General features: G+C 51.7%; 1 protein-coding gene across 2 annotated transcripts in view; it reads left to right on the top strand.

Moving 5' to 3' along the window:
* The first annotated feature begins 272 nt into the window (after positions 1-272).
* hhipl1 (HHIP-like 1) overlaps positions 273-19,648 on the top strand; it is a 65,387-nt gene continuing 46,011 nt past the window's right edge. Inside the window, exons 1-2 of one of the 2 annotated variants that reach the window (XM_072494220.1) lie at positions 273-649; positions 18,330-18,976. In XM_072494220.1, the coding sequence (XP_072350321.1) occupies positions 362-649; positions 18,330-18,976 (935 nt within the window). In that variant the 5' untranslated portion in view covers positions 273-361. The remainder of the gene's footprint in view (positions 650-18,329; positions 18,977-19,648) is intronic. The other variant, XM_072494214.1, reaches the window with a different exon arrangement.

Here is a 19,648-nt window from a genome sequence, read left to right as displayed (position 1 = left end):
CTGCGGAATGGCAAAACAGGAATCACTTTAAGGCGGGTCAAACATTTGCTGAGTGTTTAGTCAGAGATCTGCAATTAAGAGTAGTTATATCTGAACTGTCAGAAACTCAGCACTTTTTGTTGTTGTTGCAGAGTTCCATTTGCTTTGTACAGCACATGTCGGCAGATAAAAAAAGTTTAAAGATTATCTGACCTGCCTAGTGCTGCTGTGAGAGGCTCAGGCTGCCCAATGAGCCAGGACAAAGTACATAGTCCACATCCTCATTCTAGAATCTTTATTTTCATAGATCCAGTTTAGGCAGTGAACCTGGCTGTGTGTCACTCATCGCCTCCTTGTACTCAAGCTGGAACCAAAGGCAGGTATGGCATGTGGTGAACACAGGCATGACCGGGGGTGGCAATTCCTTACCCTCCTTATTCCCATTATATTTCCTGAATTGCTAGTGAAAGGTCACCCCCAGTGCTTGGACTTTAAGCCTCCTTTCCGGCCAGTGAAAGGTCTGTCATTCTGTACAATGTACAGTCAGTTTGGTTGCTGTGACTCCACCAAAGATAGGGAAATCATGAATCGTTTCTACAGAATCGTGGATAATTTTGACTACTCTCTGTATGCCACATGTGCTGCGTACATCCAGGATATTCTGTGTGGGGTAAGTGACTTTAATTGGATGTTATGATAACCTGTAATTTTGTTTCAACCGGACGCAACAACTCCAATTCTCTCACGAGAACTCTCCCAACTTCCATCCTCCACAAACTAGAGCTCTTCTAAATCTGTACTGCTCACCTCCTAACCTGTAACAAGATCCACTTAACTGTTACAAACGTAGGTACATATATATGGACAGACAAGTTAGGAGGAGGCCACTCGGCTCCTCGAGCCTGCCCCGCCATTCAATAAGATCATGGCTGGTCTGATGTACCTTCAACCCGACATCCTGCCTACCCTCGATAACCTTTCACACCCTAACTTCCTATTGCCTCTGTCCTCACTGGCTCACGTTGGCTCATGGTTTCCAGTAATATTCAGATGTCAAATTCCCATCCTTGAGTTCAAGATAGATTAACTGAGTTAAATAAACTTCTCCCCTTCACATTTTCGCATGTTTCATGGAACAGAAAAAGGCAGTGACACAAAGTGGTTACATAGGATTCAATATTAAACCCTGAAGACAGTGTCGGAACTGGGGGCGGCCCCGACCCCACACCGGGTCGGAGAATCGCCCGGGGGGGAGGGTCGCAATTCACACGATGCCGCTCACGATGGTCACCGGAGAATCGCCGCCATTGGCGCCGCCGCAGTTGGCGCGGCACCAGTCGGGGGCCACTCTACACGCCCCCCCCCCGCCGATTCTCCGTGCACGATGGGCCGAGTGCCTGCCGAGTTAGGCCAGGTCCCGCCGGCACCGTTCACGTGTGGTCCTACCCGGCGGGACCTCGCCGTTCAGGTTGCAGGGGGCGGCCTGTTGGGGAGGAGGGGGGATTCGACCCCGGGGGGGGGCACCTCCACGGTGGCCTGGCCCAAGATCAGGGCCTACCAATTGGCAGGCGGGCCTATCCTGGTGGGTGCCTATGTTCCTCCGCGCCGGGCCCCTATAGCTCGCCACCATATTGCCTCGGGGCCGGCGCGGAGAAGGCAACTAACACGCATGCGCGAACACGCGCCGGCCGCAGCATACATGCACGAACTCGCTCTGGCCATAGCGCGCATGCACGGACCTGCGCCGCCCGTTCTGATGCCGGTATCGGCAGCTGGAGCAGCGTGAGGCTCTCCAGTGCCTTGCTGGCCTCCTGTGTAGTGCAGGATCGCTGCTCCTAGGGATCCTATTGACGCCGTCGTAAAACGCTCCAGCGTTTACAACAGCGTCAACACTTACCCCAGGATTAGAGAATCCCGCCGTGGATTTTATCTACGTATTTAAATATTATTTTCTTCCTAATGCCTTTTCTCATCTTATGGCTATGACTCCAACCAGTCTGGCTTGGATTTTGAACCGAGGTGCCAGGGGTGGAGGGTCTTTTCCGATTCGAGGGCGAGGCATTCATTTATATCTGACTGGGCTGGATTTTAGCCCAGTTCCTAGAGATAAAAGCCTCATCGTTCAATTCATTAATATAGCCTACTCCTAGCAGACATAGAACTTTAGCTCAAATACAAACAGAAAATGTTGGAAATACTCAGCAGATCTCATAAAAATATATTTTCCGAACAAGATTGTGAAAGAAAGTGCAGTTTAATTCAGAAATCCAATTAAATAATTGTACTTGTTTTTCCACATCTAGAACAAACATCCTTTATAATTTGGAGCTCAGGGGTTAAAGTGAAGGCTTAAGAATCAATATTGCAGAAGATTTTGCTGCAGGACAAGTCCCTGCAAATCTTACCTTTGTGAGACAAGCCGTTGCCAGCAACCCCTGATTGGCAAACTCCAACATGCTCACTAAAGTCACATCCACATCGAGATGGAATGTGGTTTGTTGACAGAGAAATTAAATATTAAACAGCACGTGCAGTTTTGATCAGAGTCATTTCTGTGTATGGAGGCAGTGCTTAGCAGATTCTTCAGCGAAGGGACAAAATCCACAATTTTGATAAGATAAGGGAATGTAGTTCATGATTCACCACAAACATTGGCAGCGGGAATAGTAAAATCAACCCGATAATAGCTAGAGTAGTGGAAGAGGGGGGAGAGTTTTATGCACCCTGCAACACGTGCAACCCCGCCCCCCCCCCCCCCCCCACCCACACCCCCCGCAGCCCTTGCCCCCCAGCCGCACCAACTCCCCCCACCAGGCCTCATTCTGCCTCCACCGTAATAATATGTGGAGCTGGGGAAGGAAGAATATAGGGAGCCAGTCAGCAACTTTTGCAGCTCAGGCTAAGGCGGGAAGGAAGACCATAAGCCCATAAGACATCGGAGCAGAATTAGGCCACTCGGCCCATCGAGTCTGCTCTGCTATTCAATCATGGCTGGTATTTTCTCATCCTCATTCTCCTGCCTTTTCCCCATAACCCCTGATCCCCTTATTAATCAAGAACCTATCTATCTCTGCCTTAAAGACACTCAGTGATTTGGCCTCCACAGCCTTCTGCGGCAAAGAGTTCCACAGATTCACCACCCTCTGGCTGAACAAATTCCTCCTCATGTCTGTTTTAAAGGATCGTCCCTTTAGTCTGAGATTGTGTCCTCTGGTTGTAGTTTTTCCTACAAGTGGAAACTTCCTCTCCACGTCCACTCTATCCAGGCCTCGCAGTAAGTTTCAAAAAGATCCTCCCTCATCCTTCTAAACTCCAACGAGTACAGACCAAGAGTCCTCAACCATTCCTCATACAACAAGTTCTTCATTCCAGGGATCATTCTTGTGAACCTCCTCTGGACCCTTTCCAAGCCAGCACATCCTTCCTTAGATACGGGACCCAAAACTGCTCACAATACTCCAAATGTGGTCTGACCAGAGCCTTATACAGCCTCAGAAGTACATCCCTGGTCTTGTATTCTAGCCCTCTTGACATGAATGCTGACATTGCATTTGCCTTCTTAACTGCCGAGTGAACCTGCACGTTAACCTTCAGAGAATCGTGAACAAGGATTCCCAAGTCCCTTTGTGCTTCTGACTTTCTAAGCATTTCCCCAGTTAGGAAATAGTTGATGCCTAAATTCCTCCTTCCAAAGTGCACAACCTCACACTTTTCCACATTGTATTTCATCTGCCACTTCTTTGCCCACTCTCCTAACCTGTCCAAGTCCTTCTGCAGCCCGCCTGCTTCCTCAATACTACCTATCCCTCTACAGATCTTTGTATCATCTGCAAACTTAGCAACAGTGCCTTCACTTCTTTCTTCCAGATCATTAATGTATATTGTAAAAAGTTTGGTCCCAGCACCGACCCCTGAGGTTAACCACTAGTCACCGCCTGCCATCCTGAAAAAGACCCCTTTATCCCCACTCTCTGCCTTCTGCCAGTCAGCCAATCCTTTATCCATGCCAGGATCTTACCCTGAACACCATGAGCTCTTAACTTATTTAACAGTCTCCGATGCGGCACCTTGTCAAAGGCCTTCTGGAAATCTAAATAAATCCCGTCCACTGGTTCTCCTTCATCTAACTTCCTTGTTACCGCCTCAAAGAACTCTAACAGGTTTGTCAGACACGACCTCCCTTTGACAAAGCCGTGCTGACTCAGTCCTATTTTACCATGCATTTCCAAGTACTTCGCGATCCCATCTTTAATAACAGATTCTAAAATCTTACCAATGACCGAAGTCAGGCTAACCGGCCTATAATGTCCTGTTTTCTGCCTCCCTCCCTTCTTAAACAATGGCGTTACATTCGCCACTTTCCAATCCTCTGGGACCCTTCCTGCCTCCAGTGATTCCTGAAAGATCATGACTAATGCCGCCACAATTTCCTCAGCTATCTCTTTTAGGATCCTGGGGTGTAGTCCATCCGGTCCAGGTGACTTATCCACCTTCAGACCTTTCAGTTTCCCCAGAACCTTCTCCTTCGTTATGGTCACTGCACTCACCTCTGCCCCCTGGTTCTCGTGGAGCTCTGGCATCCCACTGGTGTCTTCCACCGTGAAGGCTGATGCAAAGTAACTATTCAGTTCGTCTACGATTTCTTTGTTTCCTGTTATTACTTCTCCAGCCACATTTTCCAGTGGTCCAATGTCTATTTTTGCCTCTCTCTTATCTTTTATATATTGAAAAAAACTCTTCCTATCTTCCTTTATATTACTAGCTAGCTTGCACTCATACTTCATCTTCTCCCCACTTATTGCTTTTTAGTTGTCCTTTGCTTGCTTTTAAAGGCTTCCCAATCCTCTGGCTTCCCACTAATCTTTGCCACTTTGTATGCTTTTTCTTTAGCTTTTATGCTGTCCTTGACATCCCTCAAAGCCATGGATGCCTTGTCCTCCCCTTAGCATGTTTCCTCCTCCTTGGGATGAATTGTTCCTCCCTAATAACCCCCAAAAACTCCTGCCATTGCTGTTCCACTGTCTTCCCTGCTCGGCTCCTTCTCCAATCAACTCTGGCCAGCTCCTCCCTCATGTCTTTGTAGTTACCCTTATTTAATTGTAATACCGTTATATCTGATTGCAGCTTCTCCCTCTTAAACTGCAGGGTAAATTCTATCATATTGTGGTCACTGCTCCCTAAGGGTTCCTTCACCTTAAGTTCCCTAATCAAGTCTGCCTCATGTGCAGGCTAGGTGGATTGGCCACACTAAATTTCCCCTTAATTGGAAAAAAAAGAATTGGGGACACTAAATTTAAGAAACACATCACCAAATGCAGAATTGCCTGTTCCCTAGTAGGCTCTGTCACAAGCTGCTCCAAAAAAACATCTCTTAGACATTCCACAAATTCCTTTTCTTGGGATCCACGACCAACCTGATTTTCCCAGTTCACCTGCATATTGAAGTCCCCATGATTACTGTAATATTGCCTGTTTTACATGCCTTTTCTATCTCCTGATTTATTTTCTGTCCCATATCCTGACTACTGCTTGGGGGCCTGTACATAACTCTCATCAGGGTCTTTTTACCTTTGCGATTTCTCAACTCTACACACAGGGATTCTATGCCTTCTGATCCTATTCTGCTCCTTGCTATCGATTTAACTCCATTCCTTTCTAACAGTGCAAGCCCGCCTCCTTTGCCCATCTGCCTGTCCTTTCGATAGGACACATATCCTTGGATATTTAGATCCCAGCCCTGATCCCCTTGCAGCCACGTCTCTGTGATGCCCACAACATCGTACCGGCCAATTTCAATGTGTGCAACAAGCTCATTTACCTTGTTCTGTATACTGTGTGCATTTAGGTACATAACCCTCAATCTTGCATTGACCACCTGATGCACGATCAATTAAACTCAAAGACGAGGTTGTAACATAACTGAAGGCTTTAATCGACTAGAACTGTTCCCCAGCAGCTTCGGTACAGAAAGTGAGGGCTGCTGGGACGGCACCGGTTCTTATACCCCACCCGTCAAGGCGGAGCTACGTACCAACAGCCAATGGTAAACTCCTAGGTTTAACCAATGGTCTTCGGCCTCTTGGGTACTGTAATACCTGATAATACCACATTCACCCCCTGTTAAAAAAAGAGTCCAGCGGGGGTGGTGGCCAGTGGTTACAATTGCATCTACATGGTATGATCAGATATGGAGGGACCGTGATACCTCTTTACAGAGTTGTCGAGAATATTTTACAAGCGTGGAAGATATATACATTCAGTGTACGTTTACGGTTATAGTTACAGTGAAACAATCAGTCGGTCGGGTGGCCTGGTCGTCCTCCTGGATCGTCTGAGCCTCGGTGGTGATTCTGGTGGGGTTCCGGCCGTCTGTGACTCCGGGAGCGTGGCGTCGGTCTCCATGGCAGCTTCATCACCCCTAGACGGCGCTGGTGGGGTCAACGGTTAGGCCGAGAGTGGGGCGCCTGTAGGGGGCGTCGGTGGGTGGGATGGCCTAGGTAGGAGTGGCGGGAGGACTGACCCTCCAGTGAGGTGCTGTGGGGGGGGTGGGGGGGGGGGGGTAATGATTCGGGTGCGCGTGGGGTTCCGGCGGGCGCCAGGTCCCAGAGGGAGACTGTATCTTGCCGGCCGTCAGGGAACGCCACGTAGGCATACTGGGGGTTAGCGTGCAGCAGGTGGACCCTCTCGACCAATGGGTCCGACTTGTGCGCCCACACGTGCTTCCGAAGCAGGATGGGTCCGGGTGTTGCTCGCCAGGTAATTGTACAGAGCAGCGACCGGATGACATGGAGGGCCTCCGGGAGGACTTCTTTTGACCTGATGAAGGTCTGGTCCTGGGCACTGTACCGTCTGCTCCTGGTGGCGACGGGTTTGCAATCCTGGGTGAGGTTCGCAAACAGGGAAGGGGGGGTCGTCCTTAAGGGTCGTGAGGCCGCAGACAGTAAGGGGAGGTATAGGGCCACCGAATTTGAAGGTCAGGCTTTGCAAGTTACATTGGAAGTCCAACCCCAGGAGGGTAGCCGCGCAGAGGTGCGGCAGGACATAAAGTCGGAAATTGTTGAATTTCCTGCCTTGGACAGTGAGGTCTGCTAGGCAGAACCCCTTTATCTCCACTGAGTGTGACCCGGAGGCCAGGGAGATTCTTTGGTTTGCAGGGTGGGTATCAAGTGAACAGCGCCTTACCGTGTCGGGGTGTATAAACCTCTCCATGCTCCCAGAGTCGGGCCAGGCAAAACGCCTCGTGGCCGTTGATGAACACCTTCATCGTTGCAGTCGCGAGTGTCCGAGGTCGATTTTGGTCCAGCGTCACCGAGGCCAGATGGAGCAGTTGCGGGTTGTGATCGGGCAGCGTGCAGTCGGCCGTGCTGGGGGCCTGGCGCCCCACCCAAGATGGCGTCTCCCATGGATCGCACATGGTGGTCGGGGATGGACAAAATGGCGGCGGGGATGGACAAAATGGCGGCGCCCATCCGTCCAGCGTGGTGTCCGAGGGGCAAGATGGCCGCGTCCGTGGGTCGGACGTGGCCCTAGGATAGGGGGGTGGCGGTGAGTGCTGGCCGCCTGGGGCCCGAGGGGAAGATTGCCGCGGCGGTCCGGAGTCGCTGGAGACCGCGGCCACAGCTCGTGCTTGGCAGACCCCCACAAAATGGCCCTTCTTGCCGCACCCTTTGCAGGTGGAGGTGCGGGCTGGGCAGCGCGTGCAGGGATGCTTCACCTGCCCGCAGAAGAAACAGCGGGGCCCGACGGAGTTAGCCGGCTTTCTTACAGCGCAGGCCTGCGGGGACACGGGGAAGTTCAGTGGGGCTACCGCTGTGGGATGCCACGCAGCCCAAGGGGCCGCCGCGCGGTCGGGCGCATAGGACTGCGCGTTTCTGGAGGCAACATCCATGGACCCTGCCAGGGCCCGTGCCTCTCTCAGTCCCAGTGTGTCCTTTTCTAAGAGTCTTTGGCGGATCTCTGAGGAGCTCATACCTCCTACGAAGGCATCCCGGATTAGAAGTGCCGTGTGCTCGCTGCCCGAAACTTGCGGACAGCCACAGTTTCTGCCCAGCACCAGCAGCGCACGGTAGAAGTCCTCCAGCGATTCTCCGGGGCTTTGCCGTCTAGTTGCGAGCAGGTGACGTGTGTAGACCTGGTTTGCAGGGCGGACATAATGTCCTTTTAACAGCTCGATCGCAGCATCCTAGTCCTCCGCCTCCTCGATGAGGGTGAAGATTCCAGGGCTTACTCTCGAGTGCAGGAGATGCAGTTTCTGTTCTCCTGAGGGGGTGCCTACGGCCATCTCGAGGTAGCCTTTAAAGCACGCCAGCTAGTGCTTAAATATCGCCGCCGAGTTCTCCGCATGGGGGCTGAGTTGTAGACACTCCGGCTTGATTCGGAGATCCATTCTTTCAGCTTAAGTCTAGTCGATTAAATTGATGCACGATCAATTAAACTCAAAGACGAGGTTGTAACATAACTGAAGGCTTTAATCAACTAGAACTGTTCCCCAGCAGCTTCGGTACAGAAAGTAAGGGCTGCTGGGATGGCACCGGTTCTTATACCCCGCCCGTCAAGGCGGAGCTACGTACCAACAGCCAAAGGTAAACTCCTAGGTTTAACCAATGGTCTTCGGCCTCTTGGGTACTGTAATACCTGATAATACCACACCACCTCCCCTTTCACACTCTCCTCAGTCACTGTACCCTGTACTGTGGCCCCTTTTTGATTTTTGACTATGACTTCTCTGCCTTACACTTTCCCCCTTACTGCTTTTTGTTTCTGGCCCCATTTTATTTCCCTCTGACTTCCTCATCGGTTCCCATCCCCCTGCCACATTGTTTAAACAGATATTGAAGGCTATGAGGGGGATTTGGGATCCAGCAGAACTTGCCCTCGTGGTGCTGCTGCTAGGCCGGGCGGCCAGATGCCAGAAATGGCGGCAGCAGCATCAGCTGATGTATGAGGCAGTGGCCCATGCGCCAGACCCCACCCCACACCCTGAGGACTTGGCCGGCCATAAGGTCAGGGATGACCTTGAGTGAGTGGCCCTCGACAGACAAGATTGTACAAGCATGCTGGTCGTTTGAACAGATGGGGCAGCACGGTAGCACAGTGGTTTGCACTGTGGCTTCAGAGCGCCAGGGTCCCAGGTTCGATTCCCCGCTGGGTCACTGTCTGTGCGGAGTCTGCACGTTCTCCCCGTGTCGGCGTGGGTTTCCTCCGGGTGCTCCAGTTTCCCCCCACAGTCCAAAGACGTGCAGGTTAGGTGGATTGGACAGGATAAATTGCCCTTAGTGTCCAAAAAGATAAGGAGGGGTTATTGGGTTAGGGTGATAGGGTGAAAGTGTGGCCTTAAGTGGGTCGGTTAAGACTTGATGGGCCGAATGGCCTCCTTCTGCATTGTATGTATGTTCTATGTATGTTCTACGTTCTATGGCGGACAGTGAATGCCTCAGGAGGCTCCGCCTCCACAAGGAGACTGTGCGGCACCTGTGCCATGTCCTCATGGACTTGGCACCACATGGTGAAGGAGGTCACCCGCTCTCAGTTCTGGTCAAAGTCACTGCCGCACTGAACATTTTATGCCAGGGCTCGAGCGGGGCCTGGGTGGCATCTCACAGCCCACAGGTGCATCCGACAGCTCATGGATGCCCTTTTTGCCCGGATGGAAAACTACATTAGCTTTGAAATGGACCAAGCCCAACAAGGTGACCGGACAGTAGGTTCTCCACCATCGGCGGGTTGCCACAGGTCCAGGGGGTAGTGGATGGTATGCATGTTCCCCTGTGCTCACGGGGCCATCTGGGAGTTCCCTACGTTAACATAAAGAGGTTCCACTCCCTGAACATATGGCTCGTGTGCTGCCACCACATGAAGATCATGCGTGTGTGTGCACGCTTCCCAGGGAGCATCCAAGGCAGCTACATCCTGGAGCAGTTGGTCATCCCAGGCCTCTTCGAGGAGCACCCTAGGATGGGTGGTTGGCTCTTGGGGATAAGGGGTACCCTCTGAGGACCTGGCTGATGACGCCAGTACGGAGGCCGGAGACCGAAGTCTCCGGTACAATGAGGCGCATGTGGCTACCCGGTGGGGCGATGCCTGGGGAGGTGGGTCAAGGGTTCGGAGGTCGGCCTACATTGTGGAAGAAAGTCAAGGAGACGTCATACTGGTTGTGGTCAAGGGCATTTACTGTGTTTTACAATTCCCTACTCTCCTGATGGTGCTGCCCGCCCCCCACCCCCCACCAATCCCCCCTCCCGTGGTGCCCTCGGTGATCCTCGTGGTGTTTGGCCCTCCTAGCTCTACCGTTAAATCTAGGTGTGACACCAGGATGAAAGCAGTAAGAAGTCTTACAACACCCGGTTAAAGTCCAACAGGTTTGTTTCAAACACTAGCTTTCGGAGCACCGCTCCTTCCTCAGGTGAATACTGGTGAACTCAGGTGAACTCCTTCCTCACCTGAGGAAGGAGCAGTGCTCCGAAAGCTAGTGTTTGAAACAAACATGTTGGACTTTAACCTGGCGTAAGACTTCTTACTGTGCCCACCCCAGTCCAACGCCGGCATCTCCAAAATCAGAGGTGGGGGCTGCCAGCTGTTTACCTCATCCTGTGGCCTTCTACGCTCTGCCGGGTGTCCTCCGGGGCTCTGAGGCTAGAGGGCTCCGGCGCACTTGTCGGCGGCACATGCACAGTCGTTGCCACTCCATGGGATGGGTCTGGGTGGCATTCAGTGTCCCTCCTCCCGGTCAATGCCCATAGGGCTCTGGGGTTCACCTTGGGACAGAGGGGCAGCTGGTTCAAGCTCCAACTGCCCCTGCACCATCTGGCTCTGCCAGCCCTGGTGGCTCCCCATGGTCCACACCATTGTGTCGCTGGCCTCGGCGATGCTCCTCAATGACCGGGACAAGCTCTGCAGTGCCTCAGCCATGTCCACCTGCGAGCAGGACATGTCCTGCATAACCTCATCAAGGTCAGTCTGGTACTCGGTCCTCAGTGCCGAGGCCCTAAGCCATGGCCGTCGCCCTCAGCACAATGCCTTGGGCACCTTCACTAATGGTGCCGACGTCATGCACCAGGCTCCCCACTGCGGTCGCCACCCCGGCACTGTTGGCCTCAGTGCCACGCATTGTCAGCGACACGTCCTGCGCCCGTAGTCTCTGGGATTCCTCCAATCAGCTATGGATCTGCTGGAGTGTGGCTGATATCTCCTTCTGAATGTCCTGACCACATGCTAATATCTCCATCAGCTCCGGGTAACCCTGTACCAGAGGCTCACCATCAGGCTGGGACCCAGCTGGCTCCTGGGATCCAGCAGCTCTCTGACTGCTGCCTCGCCTGGGGGGGGGGGGGGATCCTGCCTCCACCTGATGTACATCAGCAGCTAGTGTGGTTCTCACCAGATTGTGCCCCCGAAGCCTGACCACTAACGTTTCCCACCGAGGGGTGTGTATCTGCGCTGGTGGAGGGTGGAGATAACAGCTGTGACGGCTCGATCCTCGGAACTTCCCACTGGAATGGGAGGCTGGAGAGACTGTCGCCCGGGATGGGCTGGCGCCGTTGGCTGGAGGACCTGCGGGAGAATGGACACGTGGTCAATGGGAGGGATGGGTCAGTCAGTATGGCAATAACAACTCACGTTTGAAGTTCCACCTGGCATTGGTGTTTACTCACAGTGTAGGTGGTTGATCTTTACTTGGCTCTGGAGGCTAGTCCTCCTGGTCACACTCCCGGAGCTCACAGCCGCTGCCACCTTGTCCCAGGTAGCACTGGCTGCCCTGTGGCTCACCCCCTGGGACCCTCTGGGGAACAGGACATCCCTCCTAGCCTCCACTGTGTCTAAGAACCTCCCCAGGTCTGCCTCGCTGAATCTTGTGGCCGGGTCTCCTGGGCCCATTGTTGCGAGCTGACAGGTTGGCTGAGCAAGTGCTGCTCGACCTTGTGAGTCGGGGCCTGGCGAAGACGGTGCGGGCGAATCAGCTGGCAAGGCTTAATTTGCGACGAGAAGCCCGTGGGGTCTCGTTAAGTGGACCAATTAACTTTGAATAACGTTGCCGGCCTCGGTGGACTGAGCGCGGGAAGCTCGCAGCAGTTCCTGTTCGCTACAACACATAATCGCGCCTTTAGTAGCCCACTGACCAGATTTTGCAGTCAGTGGCAAAGGATTGGCACTGACCCATATGCTGATAGCTACACAAAAACATTTTCACAAGCTTTATTGCAGAAATATACTATCATCCAGCATCTGTCTCAGTGCGGGGGGGCTTTACAAGACGATCTGTGTCACCTGTAAAGCGGGCACAAAACAGCAAAACACTTCGACAAATCTGATTTAAAAGTCTTCATGCAGTGATTAAACCAGGAAGAATAAAGCAAGAGATATAAATTAGATTTAAAACATATGCAGAAGGCAATCTAAAGATTGGGAAATACAGATCAGATTAATATGGAAAAGAAACTATTTATTTTAAAACACTTGTGAAATAAACCTTCTGAGACTAAATATCTTCTGAAGTGGGGGTGGGTATGGGTACAGGGATAGAGTGAAGGAATGGGGCTGACTGCTCTACTCTATAATAAGTCGGCATAGATTCAATGGGCTGAATAGCCTCTTTCTCCGCTGCAATTACTCCAGGACTTTAGGGCGGTCAAACTCCTTAGTGGTCTCGGCAAAGCAGATAAGGGGAAACTGTTCATATTTTCATAAGGGTTGATCACCGAAGACACTGATTTAAAGTGATTGGCAACAGAACTAGAAACAACATGAGAAATTATTTTTTAGGATCTGTAATGCACCGCTTGAGAGTTTGAGGAGACACAATAAATCATGGCTGTCAAATACATCAAATTATTATCTGAACAGATGTGCAGGGCAAGGGGGAAAAGGCAGGGGAGTTCGACCAGCTGAATTGCTTTTGCAGAGACACGATGAATGGCCCCTGTGCTCTAACCATTCTATAATTCAAGAATGATGCCTCCCATTATGCTTATTGCAAAATCCAGCCACTGTGCACACACATTACAACATTGGTAACTCACTAAACACAATCGCATACACACACTGTCTGTAAATCACTTGACACAATCTCATATTATCACGTAGTTACTCAATCTGTAAACAATCACATACATGTCCCAGTTCAGACTACCCACTTCATAGTCTCTGAACACCACTCGGTAAACACCTTCACTCAACATTGCCCAGGGCATCTTCCAACGTTGTGAGTGAAGATTGCTCCATACTGTGTCTGGAATACTTCACTGGGTTAAGAATTCCTTCCCCCACTGTGTGAAATCCTTTGAGGTGTCAACCTGGTGAAGTGACAACACAGAATTACTTGTGTGCCAAACAGCATAAACAATAAGTAATAGACAGAGCTAAGGAATTCCATAACAAATGCATCACATCTAAGATCTGTAGTCCACATCCAGCCGTGAATGCTAGTGGACAATTGGATTGGATTGGATTGGATTTTTTTATTGTCACGTGTACCGAGGTACAGCGAAAAGTATTTTTCTGCGAGCAGCTCAACAGATCATTAAATACATGGGAAGAAAAGGGAATAAAAGAAAATACATAATAGGGCAACACAACATATACAATGTAACTACATAAGCATTGGCATCGGGTGAAGCATACAGGGTGTAGTGTTAATGAAGTCAGTCCATAAGAAGGTCATTTAGGAGTCTGGTGACAGTGGGGAAGATGCTGTTTTTGAGTCTGTTCGTGCGTATTCTCAGACTTCTGTATCTCCTGCCCGATGGAAGAAGTTGGAAGAGTGAGTAAGCCGGGTGGGAGGGATCTTTGATTATACTGCCCGCTTTCCCTAGGCAGCGGGAGGTGTAGTTGGAGTCAATGGATGGGAGGCAGGTTTGTGTGATGGACTGGGCGGTGTTCACGACTCTGAAGTTTCTTGCGGTCCTGGGCCGAGCAGTTGCCATACCAGGCTGTGATGCAGCCTGATAGGATGCTTTCTATGGTGCATCTGTAAAAGTTGGTAAGAGTCAATGTGGACATGCCGAATTTCCTTAGTTTCCTGAGGAAGTAGAGGCGCTGTTGTGCTTTCTTGGTGATAGCGTCGACGTGGGTGGACCAGGGCAGATTTTTGGAGATGTGCACCCCTAGGAATTTGAAACTGCTAACAATCTCCACCTCGGCCCCGTTGATGCTGACAGGGGTGTGCTTCCTGAAGTCAATTACCAGCTCTTTAGTTTTGCTGGCATTGAGGGAGAGATTGTTGTCGCTACACCACTCCACTAGGTTCTCTATCTCCCTCCTGTATTCGGACTCATCGTTATTCGAGATCTGGCCCACTATGGTCGTATCGTCAGCAAACTTGTAGATGGAATTGGAACCAAGTTTTGCCACGCAGTCGTGTGTGTACAGGGAGTAGAGTAGGGGGCTAAGTACGCAGCCTTGCGGAGCGCCGGTGTTGAGGACTATTGTGGAGGAGGTGTTGTTGTTCATTCTTACTGATTGTGGTCTGTTGGTCAGAAAATCGAGGATCCAGTTGCAGAGTGGGGAGCCAAGTCCTAGGTTTTGGAGCTTTGATATGAGCTTGGCTGGGATTATAGTGTTGAAGGCGGAGCTGTAGTCAATAAATAAGAGTCTAATGTAGGAGTCCTTGTTTTCTAGATGCTCTAGGGATGAGTGTAGGGCCAGGAAAATAGTGTCTCACTGGAGACACTCACTGGAGGAGGAGGCTCCACAAATATCCCCATCTTCAGTGATGGGGGAGCCCAGCTCATCAGTGCAAAAGACAAGGCTGAAGCATTTGCAACAATATTCAGCCAGAAGTGCCGAGTGGGTGATCCATCTCGGTCTCCCCGGAGGTCCCCAGCATCACAGATTCAGTCTACAGCAAATATGATTCACTCCACGCGAATCAAGAAATGGCTGAAAACACTGGATGCAACAAAGGCTGTGGGCCCTGACAATATCTCGGCAATTGTACTGAAGACTTGTGCTCTAGAACTTGCTGTACCCCTAGCCAAGCTGTTCCAGTACAGCTACAACACTGGCATCCACCCAACAATAACTGCCCAGGTGTGTCCTATACACAAGAAACAGGACAAATCCAACCCAGCCAATTACTGCCCTATCAGTCTACTTTCCATCATCAGCAAAGTGATGGAAGGAGTCATCAGCAGTGCGGCACTTACTCAGCAATAACCTGCTCACGGACACTCAGTTTGGGTTATGCCCGGGTCACTCAGCTCCTGACCTCATCACAGCCTTGGTTCAAAATGCGCAAAAGAGCTGAATGCCAGAGGTGAGGGGAGAGTGACTGCCCTTGACATCAAGGCAGCATATGATTGGTTATGGCATCAAAGAGCCCGAGCTAAACTGGAGTCAGTGGGAATCAGGTAGAAAACTCTCCGCTGGCTGGAGTCATACCCGGCACAAAGGAAGATGGTTGTGGTGGTTGGAGGTCAATCATCTCAGCTCCAGGACATCACTGCAGGAGTTCCTCAGGGTACTGTCCTCGGCCCAACCATCTTCAGCTGCTTCATCAGTGACCTTCCTTCCATCATAAGATCAGGGGCGAAATTCTCCCCCAACGGCGCGATGTCCGCCGACTGGCGCCAAAAACGGCGCCAATCAGACGGGCATCGCGCCGGCCCAAATGTGCGGAATGCTCCGCATCTTTGGGGGCCGAGCCCCAACATTGAGGGGCTAGGCCGGCGCCGGAGGGATTGCCGCCCCGCCAGCTGGCGGAAATGGCGTTTGTTGCCCCGCCAGCTGGCGGAAATGGCGTTTGTTGCCCCGCCAGCTGACGCGGAAATGCGGCGCATGCGCGGGAGCGTCAGCGGCCGCCGACAGTTTCCCGCACATGCGCAGTGGGGAGAGTCTCTTCCGCCTCCGCCATGGTGGAGGCCGTTGCGGAGGCGGAAGGGAAAGAGTGCCCCCACAGCACAGACCCGCCTGCGGATCGGTGAGCCCCGATCGCGGGCCAGGCCACCGTGGGGGCACCCCGCGGGGCCAGATCACCCCGCGCCCCCCCCAGGACCCCGGAGCCCGCCCAAGCCGCCTGGTCCCGCCGGTAAATACCAGGTTTGATTTACGCCGGCGGGACAGGCAATTTCTGGGCGGGACTTCGGCCCATCCGGGCCAGAGAATTGAGCGGGGGGTCCCGCCAACCGGCGCGGCCCGATTCCCGCCCCCGCCCAATCTCCGGTACCGGAGACTTCGGCGGGGGCGGGGGCGGGATTCACGGCGGCCAACGGCCATTCTCCGACCCGGCGGGGGGTCGGAGAATGACGCCCCAGAAGTGGGTATGTTCTGATGACTGCACAACATTAAGCATCATTTGCGATACTCAGATAATGAAGCAGTACATGTCCAAATGCAGCAAACCTGGAGAATATCCAGGCTCGGGCTAACAAATGGCAAGTTATATTCGCACCACACAAGTGTCAGGCAAAGACCATCTCCAACAAGAGAGGATCTAACCATCGCTCCTTGACATTCAGTGACATTACCATCGCTGAATCCCCCACAATCAACATCCTGGGGGTTACCATTGATCAGAAACTGAACTGGACTAGCCACATTAATACTGTGGCTACCAGAGCAGGTCAAAGGCTAGGAATACTACGGCGAGTAACTCACCTCCTGACCCCCCAAATCCTGTCCACCATCCACAAGGAACAAGTCAGGAGTGTAATGGGATACTCTCCACTTGCCTGGATGAGTGCAGCTCCAATAACATTCAAGAAGCTCGACACCATTCAGGACAATGCAGCCCCGCTTCATTGCTACCCTTTCCATCAACATTCACTCCCTCCACCAGCGATGAACAGTGGCAGCCATATGTACCATCCACAAGATGCACTGCAGTAACTCACCAAGGTTCCTCAGGTAACTTCCAAACCAACAACCACTACCATCTAGAAGGACAAGAGCAGCAGATACCTGGGAACCCCACCACCTGGAGATTCCCCTCCAAGTCACTCACCACCCTGACTTGGAAATATATCGCCGTTCCTTCATTGTCACGGTCACAATCCTGGAACTCCCCCGCTAACAGCACAGTGGATGTACCTGCATCTCAGGGACTGCAGTGATTCAAGGAGGCAGCTCACCACCACCTTCTGAAGAGCAGCTAACGATGGGCAAAAAATGCTGGCCAAGCCAGTGATGCCCATATCCCATAAATTAATTTTTAAAAACCAGCAGCAGGAGTTAGCAGTGGTGTTAGGAGGGGAAAATGAGTACATAGCTTCGCCCTCCTGACTCCCAACGTATTCAGAACTCTGCCACTGGCTTTGTATACTGCACTATGTTTCATGCACCCCTGATGCAACAATCCTCTCTTCATTTTTCATTGCCTAGTGTCTTTGTTCAGATGTTTAAATGTCTCCTTAGGCTCACTCCACTCTTCTCCAATGCTGCATAACAAGCGGAAACATGCCACTCTTCATATTCAGGGTGTTTCATTCCTTTCATTCTAAGATTGGTAGTGAGCCCTTCAGCCATCTTTTTCCTACACTTCACCCAACTCAAAAAAACCTCCTCAAAATGTACCTCTTTGACCATGCCTTTTACATTTCTCCAACTTGCTCAGTATCTTCTTGTCACCTGGGCACGCTGCTTATATGCAACATATTTATGAATGCAATTTATTGTTGCTAATATGGGGCGAGATTCTCCGACCCCCCGCCGGGTCGGAGAATCGCCGGGGGCTGGCGTGAATCCCGCCCCCGCCGGTTGCCGAATTCTCCGGCACCGGAGATTGGGCGGGGGCGGGAATCGCGCCGCGCCGGTTGGCGGCCCCCCGTGATTCTCCGGCCAGGATGGGCCGAAGTCCCGCTGCTGGAATGCCTGTCCCGCCGGCGTGGATTAAACCACCCACCTTACCGGCGGGACAAGGTGGCGCGGGCGGGCTCCGGGGTCCTGGGGGGGGGGGCGTGGGGCGATCTGGCCCCAGGGGGTGCCCCCACGGTGGCCTGGCCCACGATCGGGTCCCACCGACCCGCTGGCGGGCCTGTGCCGTGGGGGCACTCTTTTCCTTCCGCCTTCTCCACGGTCTCCACCATGGCGGAGGCGGAAGAGACTCCCTCCACAGCGCATGCGCGGGGATGCCGTGAGCGGCCGCTAACGCTCCCGTGCATGCGCCGCCCGGCAATGTCATTTCCGCGCCAGCTGACGGGCCACTTCCACCAGCTGGCGGGGCGGAAGTCAGTCCGGCGCGGGCCTAGCCCCTCAAGGTTAGGGCTGGGCCCCCCAAGATGCAGAGGATTCCGCACCTTCGGGGCGGCGCAATGCCCGGCTGATTTGTGCCGTTTTTGGCGCCAGTCGGCGGACATCGCACCGATACCGGAGAATTTCGCCCATGGTATTTATTTGATCTTGATCTGTTTCTATTCTAGGAATGTTCTCCATATGCTGCTCATTTATACGATGCAGAAGATCCAACAACCCCAGTGAGGCTGTTGCCTGGTCTTTGTGGCGAATATTGCATTGATTTCTGGAATAAATGCAAGACAACCGTGCGTTCTTTAGTGGAAGACAGAAACCTTCTGGACCTTGTATCTAACAGAAACAAATTCTGTGAAGCCTTACAACTACAGGACCCAGATTATTGCTTCCCCCGCGTGCTGTCCAACAACAATCTGACCAAAAACCTTGGGTCGGTGATGGCTGGCTATGATGGCTGTCTCCAACTGTGCCTAGAGGAAATAGCAAATGGTCTACGCAATCCTGTTGCTATGGTACATGCAAATGATGGAACTCATCGTTTTTTTATCGCTGAACAAATTGGCATTGTATGGGCATATCTGCACAACAAGGCCAGAATTGAGAAGCCATTTTTGAACATTACTCAGGCAGTCCTAACCTCTCCCTGGGAAGGTGACGAGCGAGGATTTCTGGGTTTAGCATTTCACCCTAAATTCAAATACACAGGAATGGTATACGTATATTATTCCATTGAGATGAATTCTGAAGAGAAGATCAGAATCAGCGAGTTTAGAATTTCTTCGAATGACATGAATATGTTGGATCATCGTTCTGAGAGGTAGGTGCAAATAATTACAGTCCAACTCTACATGCAAACATTACAAAACCCAAGACAAAAAAGGGTCTTCAGTGGCCTATATGTGACTCCAGCCCCACATCAATGTGGTTGACTCTTAACTGTCCTCCGAAATGTTCAGTTCAAGGGCAAGTGTGGATGGGCAATAAATGCAGGCTTTGACAGACATCCCATGAAATAGTTTTTTAAAAGTTCTTCCCACACTGTAATTGCGTACAGTCCTTAGGACCAGCAGCAGAAGGCAGAAGCCAGTGCTGGTGGTTCGGGAAATTCAACCAATCCAAAGCATCCTTTCTAAAGCAAGTAGGGAGAAAGGAAAGAGGGAAATCGGCCAGATAGCCTGATGCAGATATTGGGAAAGTGCCGGAATCTATGATGAAGAAAATCTTAGCAATGCACTTCAAAAGCAATAGTGTGATCAAAGTCAACATGATTTTTGAAAAGGAAATCATGTTTGACACATTTATGAGATTTTTGAGGATATAATTAGCAGGGAGACGAGCAGACGTATACTTCGATTTCCCAAATGCATTCGCTAAGATGCCACACAACAGGTTATTCCCCAGATAGGTCCACATGGAGTTGGGGGAAATAGATTAGCAGAGAAAGAGGATTGATTAATGGACTGGAAGAAAAGGGTGGGGACGAATGGAG

Source organism: Scyliorhinus torazame, chromosome 2, assembly GCF_047496885.1.
Source record: "Scyliorhinus torazame isolate Kashiwa2021f chromosome 2, sScyTor2.1, whole genome shotgun sequence".
NCBI classification, from domain to species: domain Eukaryota; kingdom Metazoa; phylum Chordata; class Chondrichthyes; order Carcharhiniformes; family Scyliorhinidae; genus Scyliorhinus; species Scyliorhinus torazame.
This window is presented reverse-complemented; position numbering and strand designations above follow the sequence as displayed.